Genomic DNA, 25,713 nt, shown 5'->3' with positions numbered 1-25,713 from the left:
CCGGACCCGCAGAGGCCTGGCAGCACCTCGTCTGAGGAGGGTTCGTGTCGGGAGGCCAAGGCTGGATGATCACTTAAGCCCATGAGTTCAAGACCGGCCTGGACAACATAGCGAGACCCCGTCTCTCCAGAAAAAGAAAAAAAAAGAAAAGAAAGAGATAAATTAGCCGGGCGTGGTGGCGCACGCTTGTAGTCCCATCTACTTAGGAGGCTGAGGTGGGAGGATCGCTTGAGCCCAGGAGGTGGAGGCTGCACTGACCTATCATCGCGCCACTGCTCTCCAGCGTGGGCGACAGAGCCAGACCCTGTGGCTGAAAAAATAAAACATAAAGCCGGGGGCCATCTTTGCTCCGGGCAGGTCAGCTGACCCGGGCTGGCACAGGCCCTGGCGCAGTTCCCGCCCCTCCCGAGAGCGCTGGCACCGCCCCCTCCCCGCGCCCCCTCCTTCCAGGAAGGGGCGGGGTCTCCTAGACGGGTGGGGCCGGAGCTCGGAGCTGGTTTGAACAAGCCCTGGGCATGTTTGGCGGGAAGTTGGCTTAGTCGGCTACCTGTGGCCCCGCAGTTTTGTAGTCCCCGCCTTGTTTCTCCCCAGAGGTCTCTCAATCCTCCCTCCATGATCTTCGCATAGAGCACAGTACCCCTTCGCACGGAGGACGCGATGGCTCCCAAGAAACGCCCAGAAACCCAGAAGACCTCCGAGATTGTATTACGCCCCAGGAACAAGAGGAGCAGGAGTCCCCGGGAGCTGGAGCCCGAGGCCAAGAAGCTCTGTGCGAAGGGCTCCGGTACTGCCTGTGCCTGCTGCTTGAATATTTCCGCCTTTTGGGGTGCTCGCGCAGGAGGCTGCAGCGGGGGATGGGTGCTCCGAGGCTCCCGAGGCCGGCGCAGGTCACGGATGCCTCCGGCTGTGCATTCTACCTACAGGTTCTTTGACACCAGAGCGTTTAGGCTTCAACACCTCTCCCGCCAGGTGACAGGAAGCAGACAAGCTCCGTAACAACAGACACACGGACTTGTCAGATTCCTTGTTTGTAGCAGGGTTCTTGCACAGTTTGGACGGCTTCAGAGAATCCTACCTTTCCTGGCACTGTGTGTGCTGGATTTCATAGTCACGCTTGTTAGCTGCACGTGCTAGGTGGTCAGTTGTGAGAGCCCCCAATTCCTTCCCTCCTTAGAAAGCTCATTCTCTGAGGTTTACTGGGGCTTGAACCTGGGGCTATAAGGAGTTTCGAGACACTCAAAAACTGGAGCTGGGGCTTGTTAATCAAGTGGTTTTTGTCCATGAGAAGAAAGAATTGGTTGTCAGGATGTTGGACCTATAGTGATTGGGTCCTCAAATACAAGTTTGGTGATCCGAAGTTGTTGCTTTATTGCTATTCTAATTTCACTCACCTCCCCAGAAGTAACCTAGTTAAGAGCATTTCCAGGCCTTCCTATTCCTTCTTTTCCTAAACGGTGACTTCTGCCATGCTCCCCTAAAATATTTTTATTGTGCATTATATGTGATTTGTAAAATTGTGACCCTGTCCCATCTCGTTTTGCAGCCCAAACTGGGAAGAGTTCTGCAGTGTACTTTATTCTTGTGTGTTTCTTTGGCTGGGGTCTCAGGAACCCTGCACGATTGTATTTACTTTCATTTCAGTCTTACTGTTTGGGGGAGTGTTTTGGGGAAGGGGCCAAATCCCTACTCATTTTTTTTTTTTATTTCTGGTGCTGGGTGAGACCGCACAGACACGGAAAGGCCCCAGGAGATGATGAGACAGAGATTAGCCATGCCGAATGAAACAAGGCTTCCTTTCAGGGAATTCAGCAGAAAAACCTTTCGTGAGATTGGAGAGGAAAATATGTCTGTTCTGCTTGGCAGGTCCTAGCAGAAGAGGTGACTCAGACTGCCTCTGGGCGGGGCTGGCTGGCCCACAGATCCTGCCGCCATGCCGCAGCATCGTTAGGACCCTCCACCAGCATAAGCTGGGCAGAGCTTCCTGGCCATCTGTCCAGCAGGTAAGGCATTTTTTGCCTGAAGTCCTCAAGGGTTTACATGTGCATTTTTACTATTGCATGCTCCCAAATTAGATGATGGCTTGGTTCACCAGCTTGTCAGAGTGGTCCGATCACCCAGACTGTGGTGACTGGCCTACTGGGCACTCAGCCAGGTAAAAAAAGTCTTATGTTGTAAAGGTCCCAGCTGGAATGCACTCTACCCCTTTTGCTTTCCCAGATTATTAGTTCATGTAGATTGCAAATATTTTCATGCACAGGGCAGGCAGTTAGCTTTCCTTTGGTGGGAGGACTTGGCTCTAGGGCTCATCTATGAAGGAGGCAAAGATTGGCAGTTTACCCAGAACTTGGGTTTTAATTCAACCTAATTCATTTCTCTCTGTGGCAGGGGCTCCAGCAGTCCTTTTTGCACACTCTGGATTCTTACCGGATATTACAAAAGGCTGCCCCCTTTGACAGGAGGGCTACATCCTTGGCGTGGCACCCGACTCACCCCAGCACTGTGGCTGTGGGTTCCAAAGGGGGAGATATCATGCTCTGGAATTTTGGCATCAAGGACAAACCCACCTTCATCAAAGGGGTGAGCAGTTCCCCATGCCAGGTCGTGCTAAAGAAGTGTTTGCTGGCCGGGCGGCGGTGGTTCACGCCTGTAATCCCAGCACTTTGGGAGGCTGAGGCGGGCGGATCACCTGAGGTCTGGAGTTTGAGACCAGCCTGGCCAACATGCTGAAACCCTGTCTCTACTAAAAATACAAAAATTAGCTGGGCGTGGTAGCAGGTGCCTGTAATCCCAGCTACTCAGGAGGCTGAGGCAGGAGAATCGTTTGAACCTGGGAGGTGAGGTTGCAGTGAGCCAAGATTGCACCATTACGCTCCAACCTGGGCAACAAGAGTGAAACTCCATCTCAAAAAAAAAATAGTAAAATAAAATAAAAATAAGGAGTGTTTATTGAAGGAATGAAAGGGATATTGATGTCATCCAGTAATTGTCAGGAAGAGTACTGGGATCAAAAGTAACTGTGGGCATTTTCAAATACGTAAATGGTGATGGTATATATTTTTCTAACGCCTGCCCTTAAAATACTAGAAGATATAGACTATTGATCACCCATAGAATTGAAACCCCTTCTGGGCTGGGCGTGGTGGCTCACGCCTATAATCCCAGCACTTTGGGAGGCCAAGGTGGGCTGACCACGAGGTCAAGAGATCTAGACCATCCTGGCCAACATGGTGAAACCCCGTCTCTACTAAAAATACAAAAAATTTGCTGGATGTGGTGGCGCGCACCTGTAGTCCCACCTACTCGGCAGGCTGAGGCAGGAGAATCGCTTGAACCCAGGAGGCGAAGGTTGTAGTGAGCCGAGATCGCACCACTGCACTCCAGCCTGGGCAACAGAGTGAGACTCCATCTCAGAAAAAAAAAAAAAAGAATTGAAGCTCCTTCTTACCACATTGACCTCATCTTACACCACTGTCTTTTCTCACTTCCTATGCTGTAGCCACACCAGTTGTTTCTATTCCTGAAACCCAGTCTCTGTAATTGCTGTTCCCATTGACTGGAGTGCTTTTCCCCATGGTCTTCTCATGGCTGGCGTCTTCTCATGCAGGTCTTTGCTGATTCTACCTCTTCAAAGAGGCTTTCACTGGTGGTCCTTACTCATAACGTAGATCCCACTCCTCTACCGTCATTCCCGGTATCATTACCCTGCTTCACGTTTCCCCCAAGTGTTGGCCAGTGTCTGAGATCTGATGCTTATTTGTATGTGTTTGCCCACTGATGGCAGGGACCTTGCCTGTCTGGTTCACCACTCTATTCCCGGTGCCCGGAACAGTCTGGCCTAGAGTAGCTGCTTTATATTTGTTGAATGAATGAGGGGCTTGAAGTGTAATTGAGCAGATGGGATGTATACATACGAGGTAATTAACAATACAGATGCCAAGTGCTACAGAATGTGAAAGAAGGAAGAACCCCTTGTGAATTGGAGTGAATAGAGAAGACTCCATGGATGAGCAAGGAGGAGCAATATTAGGTAAATGGAGAGAAAAGAAGGAAAGGCGTAGTGTGATTGGGTGAGGTTTGGCATAGAGTTCTTGGGGATGGTCTTTGTTGTGTCAGAGTTTATCATCCATTGCTGAGAGGTGAGTGTGTCATCCCCTCTAAGACCTTTAGCCAGCCCAGCTGGTGGCTAACATTGGAGGTCTGTGCTGTGAAAAGTGACACTGGGTTTAGAGCAGGAGTCACAAACTTGTATGGCTCCAGAAGCCAAACAGAGTGGAAAAAAAAAAAAGAATGTATGGTGGTAGCGTCAGGGGTAAACTAGAGATGTCCGTTGTGCAAAAATGTAGGTCTTGTGCTCTCAGATGTGATTTTTTCAAACAAAGCCACAAATCCTCATTTTTTTAATGTCAAATATCTTGAGTTTTAAAAAAATTGTAAAATACATGTAACATAAAATTTATCACCTTAGCCATTTAAAACTTTTTAAAAAATAATGATAAAATACATATAACATGAAACTTACTTTCATAACCATTTTTAAGTGCACAGTTCAATGGCATTAGGTAAATTGTGTAACCAGTCTCCAGAACTTCATTATCTTATTTTTTTTTTATTTTTTGAGTCTCATTCTGTCACCCAGGCTGGAGTGCAGTGGCACAACCATAGCTAACTGCAGCCTCCACCTCCCTGACTCAAGGAGTCCTCCAGCTTCAGCCTCCCATGTAGCTGGGACTACAGGTGCGCACCACCATGCCTGGCTAATTTCTAGAGATGTGGTCTCTGCTTTGCCCAGGCTGGTCTCAAACTCCCGGCCTCAAGCAATCCTTCTGTCTTGTCTTCCCAAACTGCTTGGGATTACAGGGCTAAGCCACTGTGCTGGGCCTCTAGAACTTCTTAATGTTGGCACTGAATAAAATTAAACACACATCTCAGCTGAATTCTGCTTCAGCCCACTATTTTTCTAACTCTGGTTTAAAGGTAGAGATGGGAGGAACCCAGGAGGAGGTCTCGTAAGTGGAGGGATTTGGAGAGCAGCCCACCAGAAAAGTCCAGGTTAGACAGGTGTGGGAGACTGGAATTCAAGGTGTGAGATGGGTGTTCAAGGAACAAGTGCCAGCAGCCCCCAGAAAGGCAGTCAGAGGAGTGCCGTGGACAGAGAGGGGTAGGTTTCCTGCCTAGCTAAAGAGACAGGTGACCACCAATAAGGCGGCTTGAAGTTGAAGTCAGAACCCAGAGCTCAGACAGGAAGAAATTTGTTTTCTTGTTTTCTCCAGGAGTCTAGGACATGGGAATAGAGGAATTTAGCTTATGCCTGGAGATGGGAAGAAGCAGTGTAGGGTATTCTAGGGGAAGATCTTCCTGACTAACAGGGTAATGACAAGTGCTTTGAACTTGTGCCAGACTGAGATTTTTTTTTTTTTTTTTTTTTTGCATCACCTTATGACATGCATGTAACTTTCTTTACAGTGTAAGCTTTCTTTACACTGTAATGAAGATTGGTCTAGGCATTGAATTTCGTGACTTGCAGTTGTAGGGAGCTAGGTTGGAGCAAAGGAAGGGTATGGCAGTCTGGAGGAGAACTGTCTGGTTTTACTCCCAGATGCTGACAGCAGAATGCTGATTTGAGACCAGTTACTGGAGGAGTAACAGTGCCTCATTTTGTCACTTCTTTAGTCATCTGACCTTGGCTGTGACCTCTACATTCTTCAGGCCCTTGTCAAGGGAATATGTATTACAGCTTCACAATGAAGATAGCTTAATTTTATTACTATTATAAAAACAATGTATGGGGCCAGGTGCAGTGGCTCACACCTGTAATCCCAGCGCTTTGGGAGGCCGAGGTGGGTGGATCACCTGAGGTCAGGAGTTCAAGACCAGCCTGACCAACACATAGTGAAACCCTGTCTCTACTAAAAATATAAAAATTAGCCGGGAGTAGTGGCACACACCTGTAGTCCCAGCTACTCAGGAATCTGAAGCAGGAGAATCGCTTGAACCTGGGAGGTGGAGGTTGCAGTGAGCCAAGATGGTGCCACTGCACTCCAGCCTAGGCAACACAGAGAGACTCCATCTCTCAAAAAAACAAAACAATGTATTCTTACCATAAAAAAATACAGAGAAAAGTATAGAAAATAAATTAAATATGATCCAAAATCCCCATTTTCATCATCCCTCTGTGCATGTGTACACTATTTTTTTTTTTTTTTCCGAGTCTGAGTCCTACTCTGTCTCGTAGGCTGGAGTGCAGTGGTGCGATCTCACCTCACTGCAACCTCTGCCTCTTGGGTTCAAGCAATTCTTCTTCCTCAGCCTCCCAAGTAGCTGGGATTATAGGCATGCAGCAGCACACCCAGCTAATTTTTGTTTTGTTTTGTTTTTTTGAGACAGAGTCTCACTCTGTTGCCCAGGCTGGAGTGCAGTAGTGTGATCTCGGCCCACTGCAACCTCTGCCTCCCGAGTTCAAGTGATTCTCCTGCCTCAGCCTCCTGAGTAGCTGGGATTACAGGCACCTACCACCACACCCAGCTAATTTTTATATTTTTAGTAGAGACGGGGTTTCACCATGTTGGCCAGGCTGGTCTTGAACTCCTAGCCTAAGGTGATCCACCTGCCTTGGCTTCCCAAAGTGTTGGCATTACAGGTTTGAGCCACCGTGCCCGGCCTAAATTTTTATATTTTTAGTAGGAATGGGGTTTCACCATATTGGCCAGGCTGGTCTCGAACTCCTGACCTCAAGTGATCCACCCACCTCGGCCTCCCAAAGTGCTGGGATTACAGGCGTGAGCCACTGCACCTGGCCTGGGTTTTTTAAATTATATCTTTATTGAGGTATAGTGGACATAAACTGCACCTATTTTAAGTGTACAATTTGGCTATTCTCAGCCTATGGGGTAGTCCTACTCCATAGGAGCAGTAAAAAATAAAAATTAAAAAAAAATTTTTTAATTTGATGAGTTTTGACATATGTGTACAACTGTGAAGCCATTACCACAATTGAAATAACTCACATTTCCCCCCCTTTGTAGTATATTTGGGGCATGAGAGATAGATGAGTTATCTATGACCCTTTGTAATCCACTCCTCTCTACCCAATATCTTATTCACTGTAAACTGCTGATCTACTTTTTATTTTTAGAGATTAATTTACATTTTCTAGAATTATATATAAATAGAATCATAGAACATATGCTCTTTTATTTTTGTTCTAACTTCTTTCAGTATAATTATTTGAAATTTATCTACATTTTTATGTGTAGTTTTTTGTTGTTGTTGTTTTAATCTTTCTGAATAATGGTTCATTGTTTTTTGGGTTTTTTGGTTTTTTTTTTTTGAGACGGAGTCTTGCTCTGTCACCCAGGCGGGAGTGCAGTGGCGCGATCTCGGCTCACTGCAAGCTCCGCCTCCCAGGTTCACACCATTCTCCTGCCTCGGCCTCGGAGTAGCTGGGACTACAGGCATACACCGCCACACCCGGCTAATTTTTTTGTATTTTTAGTAGAGATGGAGTTTCACCATGTTAGTCAGGATGGTCTGGATCTCCTGACCTCATGATCCACCCGCCTCGGCCTCCCAAAGTGCTGGGATTACAGGCGTGAGCCACCGCACTCGGCTGGTTTTTTTTTTTTTTTAAAGACAGGGTCTTGCTGTGTCACACAGGCATGATCATGGCTCAGCATAGCCTCAACCTCCTCGGCTCAAGCGATTCTCCCACCTCAGCCTCCTGAGTAGCTGGCACTACATGAACAGGCCACCGTACTTGGCTAATTTTTAAATTTTGTTACAGAGACAGGGGTCTCACTCTGTTGCACAGGCTACTTTCAAACTCCTGGCCTCAAGCAATCCTGCCTCGGCCTCCCAAAGTGCTGGGATTATAGGCATGAGCCACTGCACCCAGTCGCATTGTATTGATATGCTACAGTTTATTCATTTACCTATTGAAGGACATTTGGAATTTTCTCTAGTTTTTGAATGCAACATATAAAGTGGCTGTGAACATTCACGTACAAGTATTTGTGTGGATATATGTTTTCATTTTTCTTGGGTAAATACTTAGCAGTGGAATGGCTGGATTATTGAGTAGGAATGTTTTAAAGATACTTTTTAAATGAGAAAAGGCTTTTCTATTTACCCACATATTGTCATGTCCAGTGCTTTCATTCTTTCATGTGATCCAGATTTCCTTTTGGTAATATTTTCCTTCTGCCTGAAGAAATTCCTTTCATATTTCTTATAATGCAGATTGTTGATGAATACTTTCCACTGTTGTTTGTCTCGAAAAGTATTTTGCCTTTATTTTGGGGGAGGATGTTTTTGCTAAGTATAGAATTCTAGGTTCACAGTTTTTTAAATTATTTAACTTTTATTTTTTAATTGACGAATTAAAATTGTATTTATTTATCACGTACCATATATTGGTTCGCAGCTTTCTTTCTTCAGTGCTTTAAAGATGATTTCTAGGCCGGGCGCGGTGGCTTACGCCTGTAATCCTAGCACTTTGGGAGGCCAAGGCAAGTGGATCATTTGTGGTCATAAGTTCCAGACCAGCCTGGCCAACATGATGAAACCCCGCCTCTACTAAAAATACAAAAATTAGCTGGGTCTGGTGGTGCTCACCAGTAATCCCAGCTACTTGGGAGGCTGAGGCATGAGAATCGTGCTTGAACCTGGGAGGCAGAGGTTGCAGTGAGCCAAGATGGCGTCATACTGCACTCCAGTCTGGGTGACAGAGCGAGACTGTGTCTCAAAAATAAATAAAAATAAAGATGATTTCTAGCTGGGCACAATGGTTCATGCCTGTAATCTCAGCACTTTGAGAGACTGAGGCTGGGGGTTCTCTTGAGGCCAGGACTTTAAGACCAACCTAGGAAACACAGCGAGATCCTATCTCTTGAACTTGCAGTTCCAGCTACTCTGGAGGCTGAGGTGGGAGAATTGCTTAAGCCCAGGAGTCCAAGACTTCAGTGAGCTCGGCAAGTCTGGGTGACAGAGCAAGATCCTGTCTTAATTAGAAAAACAAAACAAGGCCGGGCGCGGTGGCTCAAGCCTGTAATCCCAGCACTTTGGGAGGCCGAGACGGGCGGATCACGAGGTCAGGAGATCGAGACCATCCTGGCTAACACAGTGAAACCCCGTCTCTACTAAAAATACAAAAAACTAGCCGGGCGAGGTGGCGGGCGCCTGTAGTCCCAGCTACTCCGGAGGCTGAGGCAGGAGAATGGCGTAAACCCGGGAGGCAGAGCTTGCAGTGAGCTGAGATCCGGCCACTGCACTCCAGCCCGGGCTACAGAGCAAGACTCGTCTCAAAAAAAAAAAAAAAAAAAAGAAAAACAAAACGAAACATCCTGATGAGAAGTTTGCTGCTATCCTTATGTTCCTCCCTATGTAATTTTTCTTCTGGTGGCTTTAAAAATGATTATGAGACCAGGGGGCGCGGTAGCTCATGCCTGTAATCCCAGCACTTTTGGAGGCAGAGGCGGGCGGATCGCGAGGTCAGGAGATAGAGACCATCCTGGCTACACGGTGAAACCCCGTCTCTACTAAAAATACAAAAAAATTAGCCAGGCGTGGTGGCGGGCACCTGTAGTCCCAGCTACTTGGGAGGCTGAGGCAGGAGAATGGCGTGAACCCGGGAGGTGGAGCTTGCAGGGAGCCAAGATCACACCACTGCACTCCAGCCTGGGCAACAGAGAGAGACTCCATCTCAAAAAAATAAATAAATAAATTATGATGATGTGCTTGTGGAGATCACTAAGCTTCTTTGATTTGTGAATTTTTTTTTTTTTTTTTTGAGACAAAGTCTTGCTGTGTTGGCCAGGCTACAATGCAGTGCCATGATCTCGGCTCACTGCAACCTCCACCTCCAGGGTTCAAGCAATTCTCCCTCTCTCAACCTCTGGAGTAGCTGGGATTACAGGCACCCACCACCTCGCCTGGCTAATTTTTTTTTTTTTTTTTTTAAGTAGAGATGGGGTTTCACCATGTTGGCCAGGCTGGTCTGGAACTCCTGACCTCCAGTGATCCGCCCACCTTGGTCTCTCAAAATGCTGGGATTACAAGCATGAGCCACTTTGCCCAACCCATTATTTCTTACAAATAGTTCTTTTTCTCTTGGGTCTCCAATTACATATTGTCCAGCAGGTCATTGTTGTACTGTTAATTTTTGTCTTTTCCCCTGTTTCATTTTGTGCAGTTGTTCACTGATCTTCACTTCTGTAATATCTGACCTGCTGTCAATCCCTTCCTTCTTCCCTTCCTTCCCTTTCCCTTTCCCTTCCCCTTCCTTTTCTTTTCTTTCTTTCCTTCCTTCCTCCTTCCCCTCCCCTCCCCCCCCCCTTCTCTCTTCTCTTTTCTCCTCTCTTTCCTGCTTGTGCAGAGCAGGGCTATTCCATAGGCAAAGTAGCCCAGTGTATTTTTCATTTCAGATACTGCATATCCCCTCTAGAAGTTGGGTCTTTTTTTTTTCATATCTTCCATTTCTCTCCTCATATTTATTATTTCCTCTTCTTTCTTTTGTGAGGCAGGGTCTCACTCTGTCCTCCAGGCTGGAATACACTGGCACGATCTCAGCTCACTGCAACCTCCACCTCCCAGGTTCAAGCGATCCTCCTGCCTCAGCCTACCGAGTAGCTGGGATTACAAGTGTGCACCATCACGCCCAGCTAATTTTTGTATTTTTAGTAGAGACCAAGTTTCGCCATATTGGCCAGGCGAGTCTCGGACTCCTAACGTCAAGTGATCTGCCTGCCTTGGCCTCCCAAAGTGCTGTGATTACAGGCGTGAGACACTGTGCCTGGCCCGATCCTGTGTCTTAAAAACAAACAAACAAACAAAACAAAACAAAACAAAAAACTCTAACATGTAATACTGCTTTTAAAAAAAAAATTGTGGGCCAGGCTCAGTGTCTCACACCTGTAATCCCAGCACTTTGGGAGGCTGAGATGGACAGATCTCGAGGTCAGGAGATCGAGACCAGCCTGGCCAACATGGTGAAACCCCATCTCTACTAAAAATACAAAAAAATTAGCTGGGCATGGTGGTGGGCGCCTATAATCCCAGCTACTTGGGAGGCTGAGGCAGGAGAATCACTTGAACCCGGGAGGCAGAGGTTGCAGTGGCCCGAGATTACACCACTGCACTCCAGCCTGGACAACAGAGTGAGACTCCATCTCTATTAAAAAAAAAAAAAACTGGTAGAAAACACGTAACAAAATTTACAATCTTAACTATTTTTAAGTATACAGTTTAGTAATGTTAACTATATTCACATTGTTGTACAACAGATCACTAGAACTTTTTTCTTGTAAAATTGAAACTCTATACCCACTGAACAACAATTCTCCACTTCTTCCTCCCCTTATCCCCTGGCAATCACAGTACTACTTTCTGTTTCTGTGAGTTTGACTACTTTAGATATCTCATCTAAGTGGAATCATACAGTATTTATCTTTTTGTGACAGGCTTATTTCCCTTAATACAGTGTTGTAAGATTCATCCATGTTGTAGGATGTGGCAGAATTTCCTTCTTTAAGGCTGAATAATATTCCATCATTCGTGTGTACCACCTTTTGTTTATCTGTTTATTCACTGGCAGACACTTAGGTTGACTTCATCTTTTGGCTACTGTGAATAATGCTGCAGTGAATATGGGTGTGCAAATATCCCTTTGAGACCCCGACTTCAGTTCTTTGGGGCTAATGCCAGTAAGTAGGATTGCTTCATCAAATGGTAATTCTGTTGTTCATTTTTTGAGGAACCACCATACTGTTTTCCATACTGGCTGTACCATCTCACGTTCCCATCAGCAGTGTACAAATCTTCCTACTTCCCCACTTCCTCACCAACATTTCTTTTCTTTTCTTTTCTTTTCTTTTTCTTTTTGAGATGGAGTCTCCCTCTGTCACCCAGGCTGGAATGCAGTGGCGTAGAATCCGCTTACTGCAACCTCTGCCTCCCGAGTTCAACTGATTCTCCTGACTCAGCCTCCAGAGTAGCTGAGATTATAGGCACACACCACCATGCCCAGCTAATTTTTGTATGTTCAGTAGAGATGGGTTTTGCCATGTTGGCCAGGCTGGTCTTGAACTCCTGACCTCAGGTGATTCACCGGCCTTGGCCTCCCAAATTGCTGGGATTACAGGCGTGAGCCACCATGCTCAGCCTTTTCTGTTTTTTTGATAGTGGCCGTCCTAAGTGATGTGAGGTGATAGCAGTGTAGTTTCATTTGCATTTCTCAAATGATTAGTGATGTTGAGCATCTTTACGTGTGCTTCTTGGCCATTTGCATATTTTCTTTGAAGGAATGTCTATTCAAGTCCTTTGCCTTTTTTTTTTTTTTTTTTTTTGAAACAGGGTCTTACTTGGTCACCTAGGCTGCAGTGCAGTGGCATGATCATAGCTCACTGCAGCTTCGAACTTCTGGGCTCCAGTCATCCTGCTGCCTTAGCCACTCTGGCTAAGGCTGGGACTGCAGGTGCTTGCCACCATACCCTGCTAACTTTGTTTTGTTTTGTTTTTTTCGCTATCTCTTACAGAAAGGACCTACTAACTTAAAAAATTTTTTTTTCTGTAGAGACTGGGTCTTGCTAGTCTCCCAGGCTGGTCTTGAACTCCTCTTTGCCTGCTTTTAGTTGGGTTATTTGTTGTTGTTTTGTAGGGGTTCTTTATATATTCTGGATATTAACCTCTTTTTTGTTTTTTTTTTGTTTTTTGAGATGGAGTTTCGCTCCTGTCGTGCAAGCTGGAGTGTAATGGCGCAATCTCTGCTCACTGCAATCTCCACCTCCCGGGTTCAAGCAATTCTCCTGCCTCAGCCTCCTGAGTAGCTGGGATTACAGGCATGAGCCACCATGCCCGGCTAATTTTTGTATTTTTAGTAGAGACAGGGTTTCACCATGTTGACCAGGCTGGTCTTAAACTCCTGACCTCAGGTGGTCCGCCCGCCTTGGCCTCCCAAAGTGCTGGGATTACAGGGGTGAGACACTGTGCCCGGCCATGATATTAACCTCTTATCAGATCTATGATTTGAAAATATCTTCTCCCACTTCATAGATTGCCTTTTCACTCTGTGGATTGTTTCTTTTGATGCCTGATTTTTTTTTTTTTAATTTTGAGATGGAGTTTCACTCTTGTTGCCCAGCCTGGAATGCAATGGCGTGACCTTGGCTCACTGCAACCTCTGCCTCCCGGGTTCAAGCAATTCTCCTGCCTCAGCCTCCCAAGAAGCTAGAATTACAGGCACCTACCAACATGCTAAGCTAGCCTGATTGATTTTTAATAGTGAACCAACCTTGCATTCTTGGAATAAGTTCATCCTGGACATGATGTATTTATCATTTTTAAATATTACTGGATTGAGTTGGCAAATATTTTAAGATCTTTGCATCTGTGTTCATGTGTAAAATTGGCCAAATCCTTGTCATATTTGTGTATCAAGATTATGCTCATTTCTGGCCGGGCGTGGTGGATCACTCCAGTAATTCCAGCACTTTGGGAGGCCGAGGCGGGTGGGTCACAAGGTCAGGAGATGGAGACCATCCTGGCCAACACGGTGAAACCCAGTCTGTACTAAATGTGCAAAAATTAACTGGGTGTGGTGGTGCACTACCTGGGAGGCTGAGGCAGGAGAATTGTTTGAACCCGGAAAGCAGAGGTTGCAGTGAGCTGAGATCACGCCACTGCATTCTAGCCTGGCAACAGTGAGGCTCTGTCTCAGGAAAAAAAAAAAAAAAAAAAAAAGATTATGCTGATTTCTGAGAATTGCTTGAGCCCAGGAGGCAGAGGTTGGGTTGTAGTAAGCCGAGATTGCACCACTGTGGTCCAGCCTGAGCGACAGAGCACAACTCTGTCTCAAAAAAAAGATTATGCTGCCCTCATTAGCTTGGGAATGATTCCCTTGTTTTCTAGTCTGTGGAGAGGGAGGATTTAAGATCAATATCTAGCTGGGTGCAGTGGCTTACTCCTGTAATCTCAGCACTTTGGGTGGCCAAAGTGGGCAGATCACCTGAGGTCAGGAGTTTGAGGCCAGCCGGGCCAACATGGCAAAACCCTGTCTCTACTAAAAATACACAAAAATTCGCCGAGCATGGTAGCAGGTACCTGTAATCCCAGCTACTCGGGAAGCTGAGGCAGGAGAATTGCTTGAACCCAGGAGGCAGAGGTTGCCGTGAGCCAAGATTGTGTCACTGCACTCCAGTCTGGGCAACAGTGTGGGACTCTGTCTCAAAAAATAAATAAAAATAAAAAAAAAGAAAGATCAGTATCTCTTCCTCAGCCAGGTCTGGTGGCTCATGACTGTAATCCCAGCACTTTGGGAGGCCGAGGCAGGCAGATCACATGAGGTCAGGAGTTCGAGACCAGCCTGGCCAACATGATGAAACTCCGTCTCTACTAAAAATACAAAACTTAGTTAAGCATGGTGGCGTGAGCCTGTAATCCCAGGTACTTGGGAGGCTGAGGCTAGAGAATTGCTTAAACCTGGGAGGCGGAGATTGCAGTTAGCTGAGATCGCACCATTGCACTCCAGCCTGGGCTAGAGTGAGACTCCATCTCAAAAAAAAAAATCTATCTATCTATCTTCCTCTTTCATCATCTTCTTTTTCCCTTCCTGAACAGTTCAAACCAAAAGTCAATAGGTAGGATCAAGCAAGATAGATGTTTATGTAGTGGGGAGGCTACAGTGCTGGAAGTACCAGATGCTGGGGCCCCTGAAGCTGAGGTGGGTGTCAGTACAGGTGGCAGGTGGCAGCTCAGTATATAGAGACTGGACCCAAGCAAGATCAGAGGGGCATCCATGCAGGCAGGGGTGGAGAGCAGAGGAGGCTGGGCATGGAACAGTGAAGTCTGGAGCGGGGGTAAGGAGGCTGACCCACAGGGAGGTCTAGCGTGGGGTGGTGGAGTCAAGTGGGGTGAGCAGGGCTTTTGCATGCAGAGGGGCGGCCATGGTGCCTGATGTGGGCAAGGAAGTTGTGTCTGTATGGTTGAGGGAGTGGAGAGAGGGGAGAGGGTGATTGTGCCCTCGGGAGGGTACAAGAGTCCAAGCATCCTAAGGAAGGCGTGCATTTGGGGGGTGTGTGGCAGCAATAGTGGAAGACTGGTTAAATACAAGGAGATTAATCAAATATGTAAGTATATTGAGTATAATGGGAACCACATTTTTCACTGTCATAGAAGGGAATTATAAATATGGAAAGAGAGAAACTCGAATCGACTCTGTGGTGTTGAATTTGAATTGAAGACATTGATATGAAATTATTATTTTCAGTATACAAAGTAAAGACAGTTGTGAAGCAATCTGATTGCAGATTCTCTTTACAGTTTTATTACCTTAATCTTTTATAAGTGTCTCACCCCGTGCTTAATTTGATGGCTCTTTTTTTTTTTTTTTCTCCCAATAGAGATAGGGTCTTGCTCTGCCGCCCAGGCTGGAATGCAGTGGTAGGATCATAACTTACTACAGCCTTGAACTCTTGGGCTCAAGTCATCATCCCGCCTCAGCCTCTCGAATAGCTATGAGCACACGTGTACACCATCACTCCCAACTGATTTTTAATAATTTTTTATAGAGGCTGGACCCAGTGGGTCATGCCTGTAACAGGACTTTGGGACACTGAGGTGGAAGGATTGCTTGAGCCCAGGAATTTGAGACCAGCCTGAGTTACATAGTGAGACCCTGTCTCTAAAAAAAATAAATAAATAATAAAAATTGGTGACACACACCTATAGCCCCAGCTACTTGGGAGGCTGAGGCGGCGGGAGGACTGCTTGAGCCCAGGAGGTTGGGGCTACACTGAGCCAGGATTGCACCACTGCATCAAGGTTTCGAACTCCTGGCCTTAAGCGATTCTCCTACCCCAGCCCCCCAAAATACTGGGATTATAGATGTGAGCTGCTGTGCCCAGCCAATGGCTATTCTTTTTGCAACTCATTACCGAGTTCTCTGAAAGCTTTCAACACGGCTTTTGTAGAAGTAACAATGGCCTTTGTTTTTGCATGTATTTCATCAGTTTACATGCTTAATTAAATTTGGTATTAATTACAATAAAAGATGCAACTGGAATAAACAGATTTGAGAACAACTACAACCAAGCCTTGGTTTGGTAAGCATAGAACTCAACTGGAGGGAGCAGAAGATTGTCATACTACCAGCAAGTATTTGGCAGACTGTGAGCATTAGAATGACCGTGAGGCGGCCGGGCGCGGTGGCTCAAGCCTGTAATCCCAGCACTTTGGGAGGCCGAGACGGGCGGATCACGAGGTCAGGAGATTGAGACCATCCAGGCTAACACGGTGAAACCCCGTCTCTACTAAAAATACAAAAAAACTAGCCGGGCGAGGTGGCGGGCGCCTGTAGTCGCAGCTACTGGGGAGGCTGAGGCAGGAGAATGGCGTGAACCCGGGAGGCGGAGCTTGCAGTGAGTTGAGATCCAGGCACTGCACTCCAGCCTGGGCGGCAGAGCAAGACTCCGTCTCAAAAAAAAAAAAAAAAAGAAAAAAAAAGAAAAAAAAAGAATGACCGTGAAGTTAGAACGTTTTATAGAGGGAAGGGAACGTGCCAGTTAGTATGTTGCGATAGCTAAGTGATTGTTGCATAGAGGAACTTGTACAGTTCTATGAGGCTGGGATAGCTGCAGCGTAAGGAAGAAGTGGAAAAGGTGGAGAAAGGCAGAGAAGTGGAGAAGTTTCCATCTTGGGGATGTAAAGTTCTTAAAACAGTGCCTGACCGGGCACAGTGGCTCACGCCTGTAATCCCAGCACTTTGGGAGGCTGAGGCAGGCCAATCACCTGAGGTCGGGAGTTCGAGACCAGCCTGACCAACATGGTGAAACTCGTCTTTACTAAAAATACAAAAATTAGCCGGGTGTGATGGTACGGGCATGTAATCCCAGCTACTCAGGAGGATGAGGCAGGAGGATCGCTTGAATCCGGAAGTTGGAGGCTGCAGTGAGCTGAGGTTGTGCCACTGCACTCCAGCCTGGGCGACAGAGCAAGACTCCATCTAAAAAAAAAAAAAAAAGAAAATCCCCCCAAAAAAACAGTGCCTAATACATAGTAAGCAATTAATAAGGTTAAGCCATTGATATTATCATGATTATTTTCATCATAATTTTCTGGGATGACTGGAAGAATAGGAAGGGGCACAGATCTGACTCTTGCCCTCCTAACTCTGCCACTGCTCTGAGCTGAAGCCCTTCTAAAGAGAGCACTGTGGGAATAGCAAATTAGGGCACATCCATAAAATGGAATAATATCTCAGCAATAAAATGAGATGAGCTGTTGATAAAGCAAACTCGGATGAATCTCAGAGGCATGATGAGTGACATGAAACAAGACAGTCTCAAAAGGTTTCATACTGCCTAATTCATTTACATGACATTCTATTTTTAATTCTATCTTTAATGTAATTTAATTTTATTTTTAGAGACAGGATCTTGCTCTGTCACCCACGCTAGAGTGCAGTGATGCGATCACAACTCACTGCAGCCTCGACCTCCAGGGTTCCGTCATCCTCCCACCTCAGCCTTCTGAGTAGCTAGAACCACAGGCACCTACCACCATGCCTATATATATATGTGTGTGTGTGTATATATATGTGTGTGTGTGTGTGTGTGTATTTTTTTTTTTTTTTGTAGAGATGGGGGTTCTCCCTATATTGCTCAGGCTGGTCTTGAACTCCTGGCCTCAAGCAGTCCCCCCGCCTCAGTCTCCCAGGTGGTGGGATTACTGTGCCTGGTCTATTGGACATTCTATGAGGGCAAAACAATAGTGATGGAGAACAGATCAGCCAGGGGCTGGGGGCGAGGGGAGGGTGTGATTGCAATAGGATAGCACAATGGAGTTTTTGGGCTGTTGCAAATGTTCTGCATTTTGATTTGGGTGGTGGTTATTTAAATCTATACATATGTTAAAATTCAGAGAACTGTATACCCCAAATTTGCTATATGTTAATAAAAAAAAAGAAAGTAAAAATAAAGCCTTAAGAAATGAAGGGAGGCCAGACTTAGTGGCTCACGCCTATAATCCCAGCACTTTGGGAGGCTGAGGCTGGCGGATCACCTGAGGTCAGGAGTTCAAGACCTGCCTGGCCAACATGGTGAAACCCTGTCTCTTCTAAAAATACAAAATTTAGCCATGCGTGGTGGTGGGCACCTGTAATCCCAGCTGCTTGGGAGGCTGAGGCAGGAGAATCGCTTGAACCTGGAAGGCAGAGGTTGCAATGAGCCGAGATCACACCATTGCACTCCAGCCTGGGTGACAGAGTGGGACTCCATCTCAAAAAAAAAAAAACAAAAAAAAGGAAAGGAAGGGAGGGAGGGAGGGAGGGAGGAAGAAAGAGAAAGAAAGAAAGGAAGGAAAGGAAGGGGCCAGGCAAAGTGGCTCATGCCTGTAATCTTAGCACTTTGGGAAGCCACGGTAGGAGGATCGCTTGAGCTCAGGAGTTCGAGGCCAGCCTGGGCACCACAATGAGACCCTGTCTCTACCAACAATTTTTTAAAAATTAGCACTTGTAATGCCAGCACTTAGGGAGGCCGAGGTGGGCAGATCGCTTGAGCTCAAGAGTTCAAGACCAGCCTGGACAACATGACAAAACCCCATCTTTTAAAAAAAACAAAAACAAAAACAAAAATGAACTGGGCATGATGTGTGCACCTGTAGTCCCAGCTACTTGGGAGGCTGAGGTGGGAGGATCGCTTGAGCTCGGGAGATTGAGGCTGCAGTGAGCTATGTTCATGCCACTGCACTTCAGCCTAAGTGACAGAGAAAGACCCTATTTCAAGGGAAAAGAAAAAGAAGTGAAGGCCCTGTGGAGAGCATCCTAGTGTTTAGGTGTCCGAGCTGACCTGGCCCCACGCACTGCTCGTTGGTGCTTCTGTGACAGCGCAGCACGTGTGCCCAGGCCTGGTTCCTCACTGCCAGGCCCGTCATCACTCACTGGCTTTTTCCTTCCTCGTGTTAGATTGGAGCTGGAGGGAGCATCACTGGGCTGAAGTTTAACCCTCTCAATACCAACCAGTTTTACGCCGCCTCAATGGAGGGAACAACTAGGCTGCAAGACTTTAAAGGCAACATTCTACGAGTTTTTGCCAGCTCAGACACCATCAAGTGAGTAGTTTAACTAGGCGGGGAAAGGGCTTCTAAGCTTAGGTGTAGTTCCGGCAAGAGCATCCAGATCCCATTTCCTCAACCCAACCTGGCACAGGGAAGAAAGGAAAGATGTCAGCCACTTTCCGCCCTTCTTTCTCTTTCTCAAACTGTTCCTTGGCCACCCTCACTTTGGTCCAGGTGGGTTACTGCTTTGGGAAGGTGTTCTGGAGCCTCAGCTCTTCTGTAAGTCATACCTGTATTAGACTAGACCTTGACCTTCACTAGATAAGCCAGCATGGCATGGGCCCAGAAAGCCACCTAGAGAATGGAGCAGCAGCTAAGAACTTGAGACTGAATTCCCTGCACTCGCTGTGGTGTAATGACCTGAGCCGTTCCTGGGTGCAAGCTTACATGGATAGAATCTTGTCCATAAAGTGCTCTGGACTTCCCAAGAGAAAGTGGCTGGAGAAATTACAGAATGCAGCTGGGTGCAGTGGCTCATGCCTGTAATCCCAGCACTTTGGGAGGCCAAGGTGGGTGGATGACCTGAGGTCAGGAGTTCAAGACCAGCCTGGCCAACATGGTGAAACCCCATCTCTACTAACAATACGAAAAATGAGCCGGACGTGGTGGTAGGTGCCTGTAATTCCCAGCTAGTTGGGAGGCTGAAGCAAGAGAATAGCTTGAACCCAGGAGGCAGAGGTTGCAGTGAGCCGAGATTGCGCCACTGCACTCCAGCCTGGGCAACAAGAGTGAAATTCCATCTCAAAAAAAAAAAAAAAGAAGTTACAGAATACTCGTCACTTTGATTTCCAGCTAGAGCCGGGACTCTGACTGTTCCCTGAGGAATCAAGTGAGGGTGCTGGGGTGTAACTAGCATTGGATGGGATCCTGGGCTGTCCTGCAGGGATGAGGAGTGCATGTGCAATTCAGCAGGTGATTGGATAGACGAGGCTCCAGGCTAGTTTTCCGCAAGAAATCTTTCTGCTTGAAGATATTCATAGGGGATGGCAAAAGTCAGTGTAGCATGGATTTGAGGGTTTGAGAGAAAAACTGTGAGCTGAGCTCCTCTGGCTGGATAGCAGGATCCCTGAAGCACCCCCTAGTCAGCCTCCCAGTCCAGTGGTTTGAGGGACCAGAAGAGCTCCTGGTTGTGTGTTTTTTCCCTCAGTGTTCAGAAGGGGGCAGAAGTGCCTTTCCAGCCAGCTCTGAGGAACAGAGCCAGGCAATCCCTGTTTGGCTTGTGTCTCCTTTGGCCCAAAGGGTGGAGAGTGAAAGGAGAGAGCAGTAAAGGAGGACTGCTTAGAACCCAGGGTATGGGAGCGGGCATGCCCTGGGGCTTGCTTTATGGTCTGAGCTTTGTCTGCTTCAGAGACTCTTAGGAGCTGGGGATCCTGGGCCCAGCAGTAACCGGACAGATTTCTGAGCCCCATTACCCCATTCCCTCTGTCTGGACAGTAGAGCAGTCTGAATGTTCCTCGCTAGGAATCCACAGCAAGACAGTTATTCATTCATTCAACAAATATTTATTGAATGCCCACTGTGGGTTAGTCATTGGAGCGGCAACAGTGAGTAAACAGGCCTATCTCTGTCCCCAAGAATCTTACAACACAGTCTTTCCCTCCAGCATCTGGTTTTGTAGCCTGGATGTGTCCGCCAGTAGCCGAATGGTGGTTACAGGAGACAACGTGGGGAACGTGATCCTGCTGAACATGGACGGCAAAGAGGTACGTTCTCCCAGGTCCTGCCTTTCCCTCCCTCATCCCCACCTCGGTTCTGTGTCCCCACCTGAACCGAGCTCTTCTCTGCAGCTTTGGAATCTCAGAATGCACAAAAAGAAAGTGACGCATGTGGCCCTGAACCCATGCTGTGATTGGTTCCTGGCCACAGCCTCCGTAGATCAAACAGTGAAAATCTGGGACCTGCGCCAGGTTAGAGGGAAAGCCAGCTTCCTCTACTCGCTGCCGCACAGGCATCCTGTCAACGCAGGTGTGATATCCCAGACCTCATCTCTCCTGCAGACCCTGCCTATCTGACTGCTGCTGGGGTGTTCCCTCAGCGTGGAAGCCACTACCACAAACCTTTACCCCTGATAGCGTCTGCCAAGCTGATGTCTGGGAACCTTTGTGGCTGTGGCTGTCCCCATCAGCTGCTGAGTTTCCAGAATTTTGTTGTTGTTCACAGCCCAGGTTCACCTCTTCCTTTCCGCTCCTGTCTAGAGAGGAGTGGTAGGGAGGGTACCCCTGCAGGAGAAGGCCTGCAAGGCCAGGACCACAGGGGGCTCGTGGTTCCTTCAGCTCAGGGGCTTTTCACTTTGCCAGCTTGTTTCAGTCCCGATGGAGCCCGGCTCCTGACCACGGACCAGAAGAGCGAGATCCGAATTTACTCTGCTTCCCAGTGGGACTGCCCCCTGGGCCTGATCCCGCACCCTCACCGTCACTTCCAGCACCTCACACCCATCAAGGTGAGTGGCGGAGGGAAGGAGCTCCCAGAAGGAAGCTGTGATCATGAGGCTGGAGCAGGTCTGCCCACGGTGGGGAAGGGCTGATGTGGTAAGCCTGCCACCCCAGATCGCTCCTGGCCCAAGCACAGAGCATCTCTTACCCTTTGGCGCTCTCTCTTCCTTTTATCCCACTTCTGCCATTCCATATGGTTGAGTTTTCTTTCTGTCTCTCTGATAAAGTATTTTTCTGAGTTTTTTCAGCCCAGCTCTGATCTCACGGTGAGCATTTTCTAAGATCCTGACCCTCTGTTCTGTCTTCTCAGCTTCAGTTACCTGTGTACAGTTGACCCACAAACCTTCACCTTTTATTTATTTATTTTTTTTAAGGCAGGGTCTCGCTTTGTCACCCAGCTGGGAGTACAGTGGGGCAATCATGGTTCATTGCAGCCTTGATCTCCCAGGCTCAAGCGATCCTCCTGCCTCATTGTTTTGTTTTTGTGTTTCTTTTTTGCTTTTTGTTTTTTAAAGACAGGGTATTCCTGTGTTACCCAGGCTGGTCCTTTTTTTTTTTTTTTCCTTTCTTGAAACAGGGTCTTGCTCTGTCACCCAGGCTGGAGTGCAGTGGCAGAAACATAGCTCACTGCAGCCTCAACCTCCTGGGTTCAAGCAATCCTTCCATCTTAGCCTCGGGAGTAGATTGGACTACAGGTGTGTGCCACCACATCCAGCTAATTTTTTTATTTTTTGTAGAGATGGGGTTTTGCCATGTTGCCCAAGCTGGTCTTGAACTCCTAGGTTGAAGCTGTCCTCCCGCCTTGGCCTCCCAAAGTGCTGGGATTACAGGCATGAGCCACCAGGCCTGGCAACTTTGCCTTCTTAGTTTGTCTTGCAGGTTTCAGTGCTTCTAATAATAAAAATAAGTCTTTTATTTTCCCACCTTTTCACGGGGTCTTGTTAATAGCTTCTCTATCCTTAGTCCCCAAGACTAATGGCTTTCAAGTCCTTTGATGCCTTCTTGCCTGAGCCCCCATGCAGCCTGAGCTCTGCTAGTTCTGCATCCTTTTCCAAAACTACAGATCCTCTTCAGATCTTCAGGTTTTATGCCTGTACTTCTCTGGTCAGTTCAGCCTAGTGGTGGAGAGCACCAGTTTCCAGCAGCCAGACCCCCCGGGTTAGAATCCTTGGGCAAATTATTTATATTTTGGATCTGTTTCCTCATCTGCAAAAAGGGAATACTAGTCTCTAACTGATAGGGTTGTTGTGACGATGAGTCAGTATACTTAAAGCACTTGGCCCCATGCCCAGCACCTGGTAAGTATTGGTAAGTACTCAATAAATGATGATTGAATATTGAGTGGCCCCCATGTACCTCAATCACATCCAAGCTCTTAATAAATAATGTCAAGAATCCTTCCCCAATTGGTGTTCCTGTTAATCCATCAGTGTTCCTAATAATCCATCTGTCCCCATGTCCCAGTTTGTATCTAGCCAGGTGTCATAAGTCATTACAGCTTCCTGTGATTTGTGACTTACTTCTAAGCCTTTGCATGTACTATTTCTTCCTTCCTGCTAACCATGTCTTTCCTCCTTCAAAACTTCCTTGAGAAGTTTAATTAGGAAAATCCCATCCAATTTTGTCATTTTAATAACTGCCAGATTTGTTTTTAGTGAGGTGATCTGGGGAACGTGGGTTTCCTTCTCTTTTTTAGCCAGTAGCAATTCTATACTCAACTCTTAGTAATTCATGCTGACAGAGGCGGGATGATAGTGGGGTTCCTCCAGAACTGAAGTCCTGTTAGGTTTTGGTCATCAGAGGAGTCTTTTGCTTTGTTGTAGGCTGACCTCTTAGGCTAATATCTGGGTCAGGCTGAGGTGAAAACGTTTATCAGTTAGCATGATCTTAGGAAATGCAAGTGAGGGAGAAGGCCTGAAGCTGCCCTAAGGGCCAGGGAGGCCAGCTAGGGATTAAAAATGTGCAATGGCAGAGGCAAACACAACCAAAAACCATTCTTGTTGTTTTCTGTAAGACTTACCCCCATTATTAGGTTGGCTTGTTACTGGCAAATAATACCCTTTTTTTTTTTTCCTTTGAGACAGAGTCTTGCTCTGTCCCCTAGGCTGGAGTGCAGTGGCATCATCTTGGCTCACTGCAACCTCCGCCTCCCAGATTCAAGTGATTCCCCTGCCTCAGCCTCCCGAGTAGCTGGAACTACAGGCATGTGCCACCACACCCAGCTAATTTTTTTTTGGTATTTTTAGTAGAGACAGTGTTTCACCATGTTAGCCAGGATGGTCTCGATCGCCTGACCTCGTGATCCGCCCACCTCGGCCTCCCAAAGTGTTGAGATTACAGGCGTGAGCCACCGCGCTTGGCCCAAAGAATACTTTTGATGTCCCTCTTTGTTGATGTTTAATGTCCCTCTTGGTCATGTTCTGCGTTTACTCTCATGACCGGCCTCTCCACCTCCTAGGCAGCCTGGCATCCTCGCTACAACCTCATTGTCGTAGGCCGATACCCAGATCCTAATTTCAAAAGTTGTACCCCCTATGAAATGAGGACGATCGATGTGTTTGATGGAAACTCAGGGAAGATGATGTGTCAGCTCTATGACCCAGAATCTTCTGGCATCAGTTCGGTGAGGCTTGGGCCCTCAAATAATGATGGGAGGAAGCAGGGATTCAACCTACCTTATTGACCAAAAATGACCAGAAATTAGGTTTTGTGTGCCCTTCTATGTCTCTGCTAATACCTTCACCCTTTCCTTGTGTTGACACTCTTGTCTCTGCAGCTCAATGAGTTCAATCACATGGGGGACACGCTGGCCTCTGCAATGGGTGAGTAGGAAGAGGATGTATCTGACTTGCCGAGCCCAATCCTACTTCCCAAGGTTCAGTGCGGGCCAGCCTCAGCCCTGCCCTGCCACATTCACCCTAGGGCAGTGGCCCGTGAAGAAGATGGCTGGGAGACAGTGGTCTCTTTAGCCAAGGCCCTCCATGCCTCTGGCTTTGTCTTGGTCATGCAATGCCTGGCTACTGTCCAGTTTCCTAATATTTATTTCTTTTTTCTTTTTTTTTGAGACAGGGTTTCACTCTTGTGGCCCAGACCGGAGTGCAATGGCATGGTCTTGACTCACTGCAACCTCCGCCTCTCGGGTTCAAGAGATTCTCCTGCCTCAGCCTCCCGAGTAGCTGGGATTACAGGTGCCTGCTACCACGTCCAGCTAATTTTTTTCATATTTTTAGTAGAGACGGGCTTTTACCATGTTGGCCAGGCTGGTCTCAAACTCCTGACCTCAGGTGATCCGTCCGGCTTGGCCTCCCAAAGTGCTGGGATTACAGGTGTGAGCCATTATGCTGGCCAGTTTCCTAGTATTCCTTTTTTTTTTTGAGATGGAGTCTCGCTGTGTCCCCCCAGGCTGGAGTGCAGTGGCACGATCTTGGCTCAGTGGAAACTCTGCCTCCTGGGTTCATGCCATTCTCCTGCCTCAACCTCCCGAGTAGCTGGGACTACAGGTGCCTGCTACCACGCCCAGCTAATTTTTTGTATTTTTAGTAGAGATGGGGTTTCACCGTGTTAGCCAGGATGATCTCGATCTCCTGACCTCACGATCCGCCCGCCTTGGCCTCCCAAAGTGCTGGGATTACAGGCGTGAGCCACTGTGCCTGGCCTTCCTGGTATTTCTTTACCAAATCCTAGGTTTGCAGGCCAGCCCCAGGCTCTGAGAGACTGGTAACGGAAGGTGTAAGTCAGACTGGTCGCATTCCTCCTAGGTTACCACATTCTCATCTGGAGCCAGGAGGAAGCCAGGACCCGGAAATGAGAGACACTAAAGAAGGTGTGGGCTAGACAAGGTCTTGGAGCCCACACATGGGATCAAGTCCTGCGAGCAGAGGTGGCGATTTGTTAAAGGGCCAAAAGTATCCACAGCTAGGGTTGGAGCAGAGGTGCTGGGAGCTGGGGCGCTGTGGGACTGGGACACTTTTGTGTTAATGCTCTGGACCTACCTCCAGAGACTGCTCCAGAGTTGGTGACGCAGCTGCCCCAAGGGCCCCTCTGTATCTAGCCTGGAACCAAGGTTATCTTGGAACTAAATGACTTTTCTCCTCCTCTCAGTGGGTGGTAGCAGAGGGATCAAGCAGTTATTTGATTTCTGCTCACTTTTGATACAGCCAATAAAACCATACCCGACTGA

General features: G+C 47.3%; 1 protein-coding gene across 2 annotated transcripts; it reads left to right on the top strand.

Moving 5' to 3' along the window:
• The first annotated feature begins 452 nt into the window (after positions 1 to 452).
• On the top strand, positions 453 to 25,713 carry DDB2 (damage specific DNA binding protein 2). 2 transcript variants are annotated; one of them, XM_007999740.3, is made up of 10 exons: positions 460 to 784; positions 1,864 to 2,000; positions 2,386 to 2,577; positions 18,950 to 19,095; positions 20,705 to 20,804; positions 20,889 to 21,066; positions 21,399 to 21,541; positions 23,992 to 24,156; positions 24,310 to 24,355; positions 25,292 to 25,713. In XM_007999740.3, the coding sequence occupies exons 1-10, from the start codon at positions 658 to 660 to the stop codon at positions 25,339 to 25,341; spliced, it is 1,284 nt and encodes a 427-aa protein (XP_007997931.1). In that variant the 5' UTR covers positions 460 to 657; the 3' UTR covers positions 25,342 to 25,713. The 2 variants fall into 2 exon arrangements, with proteins under 2 accessions (XP_007997937.1, XP_007997931.1); XM_007999746.3 differs by lacking the exon at positions 23,992 to 24,156 and having other exon boundaries at positions 453 to 784.

The sequence above is a fragment of the Chlorocebus sabaeus genome, chromosome 1 (assembly GCF_047675955.1).
Source record: "Chlorocebus sabaeus isolate Y175 chromosome 1, mChlSab1.0.hap1, whole genome shotgun sequence".
NCBI classification, from domain to species: Eukaryota; Metazoa; Chordata; class Mammalia; order Primates; family Cercopithecidae; genus Chlorocebus; species Chlorocebus sabaeus.
Note: the sequence above shows the minus strand (reverse complement) of the source record. Positions and strands in the feature narration are given on the sequence as shown.

Excerpts from the sequence above, each read along its gene's own strand:
- DDB2 (XM_007999740.3), top strand. The coding sequence starts at position 658 with ATGGCTCCCAAGAAACGCCCAGAAACCCAGAAGACCTCCGAGATTGTA. Across the intron at positions 21,542-23,991 it reads AGCACCTCACACCCATCAAG|GCAGCCTGGCATCCTCGCTA; the intron begins GTGAGTGGCGGA and ends TCCACCTCCTAG. Across the intron at positions 24,356-25,291 it reads CACGCTGGCCTCTGCAATGG|GTTACCACATTCTCATCTGG; the intron begins GTGAGTAGGAAG and ends CATTCCTCCTAG.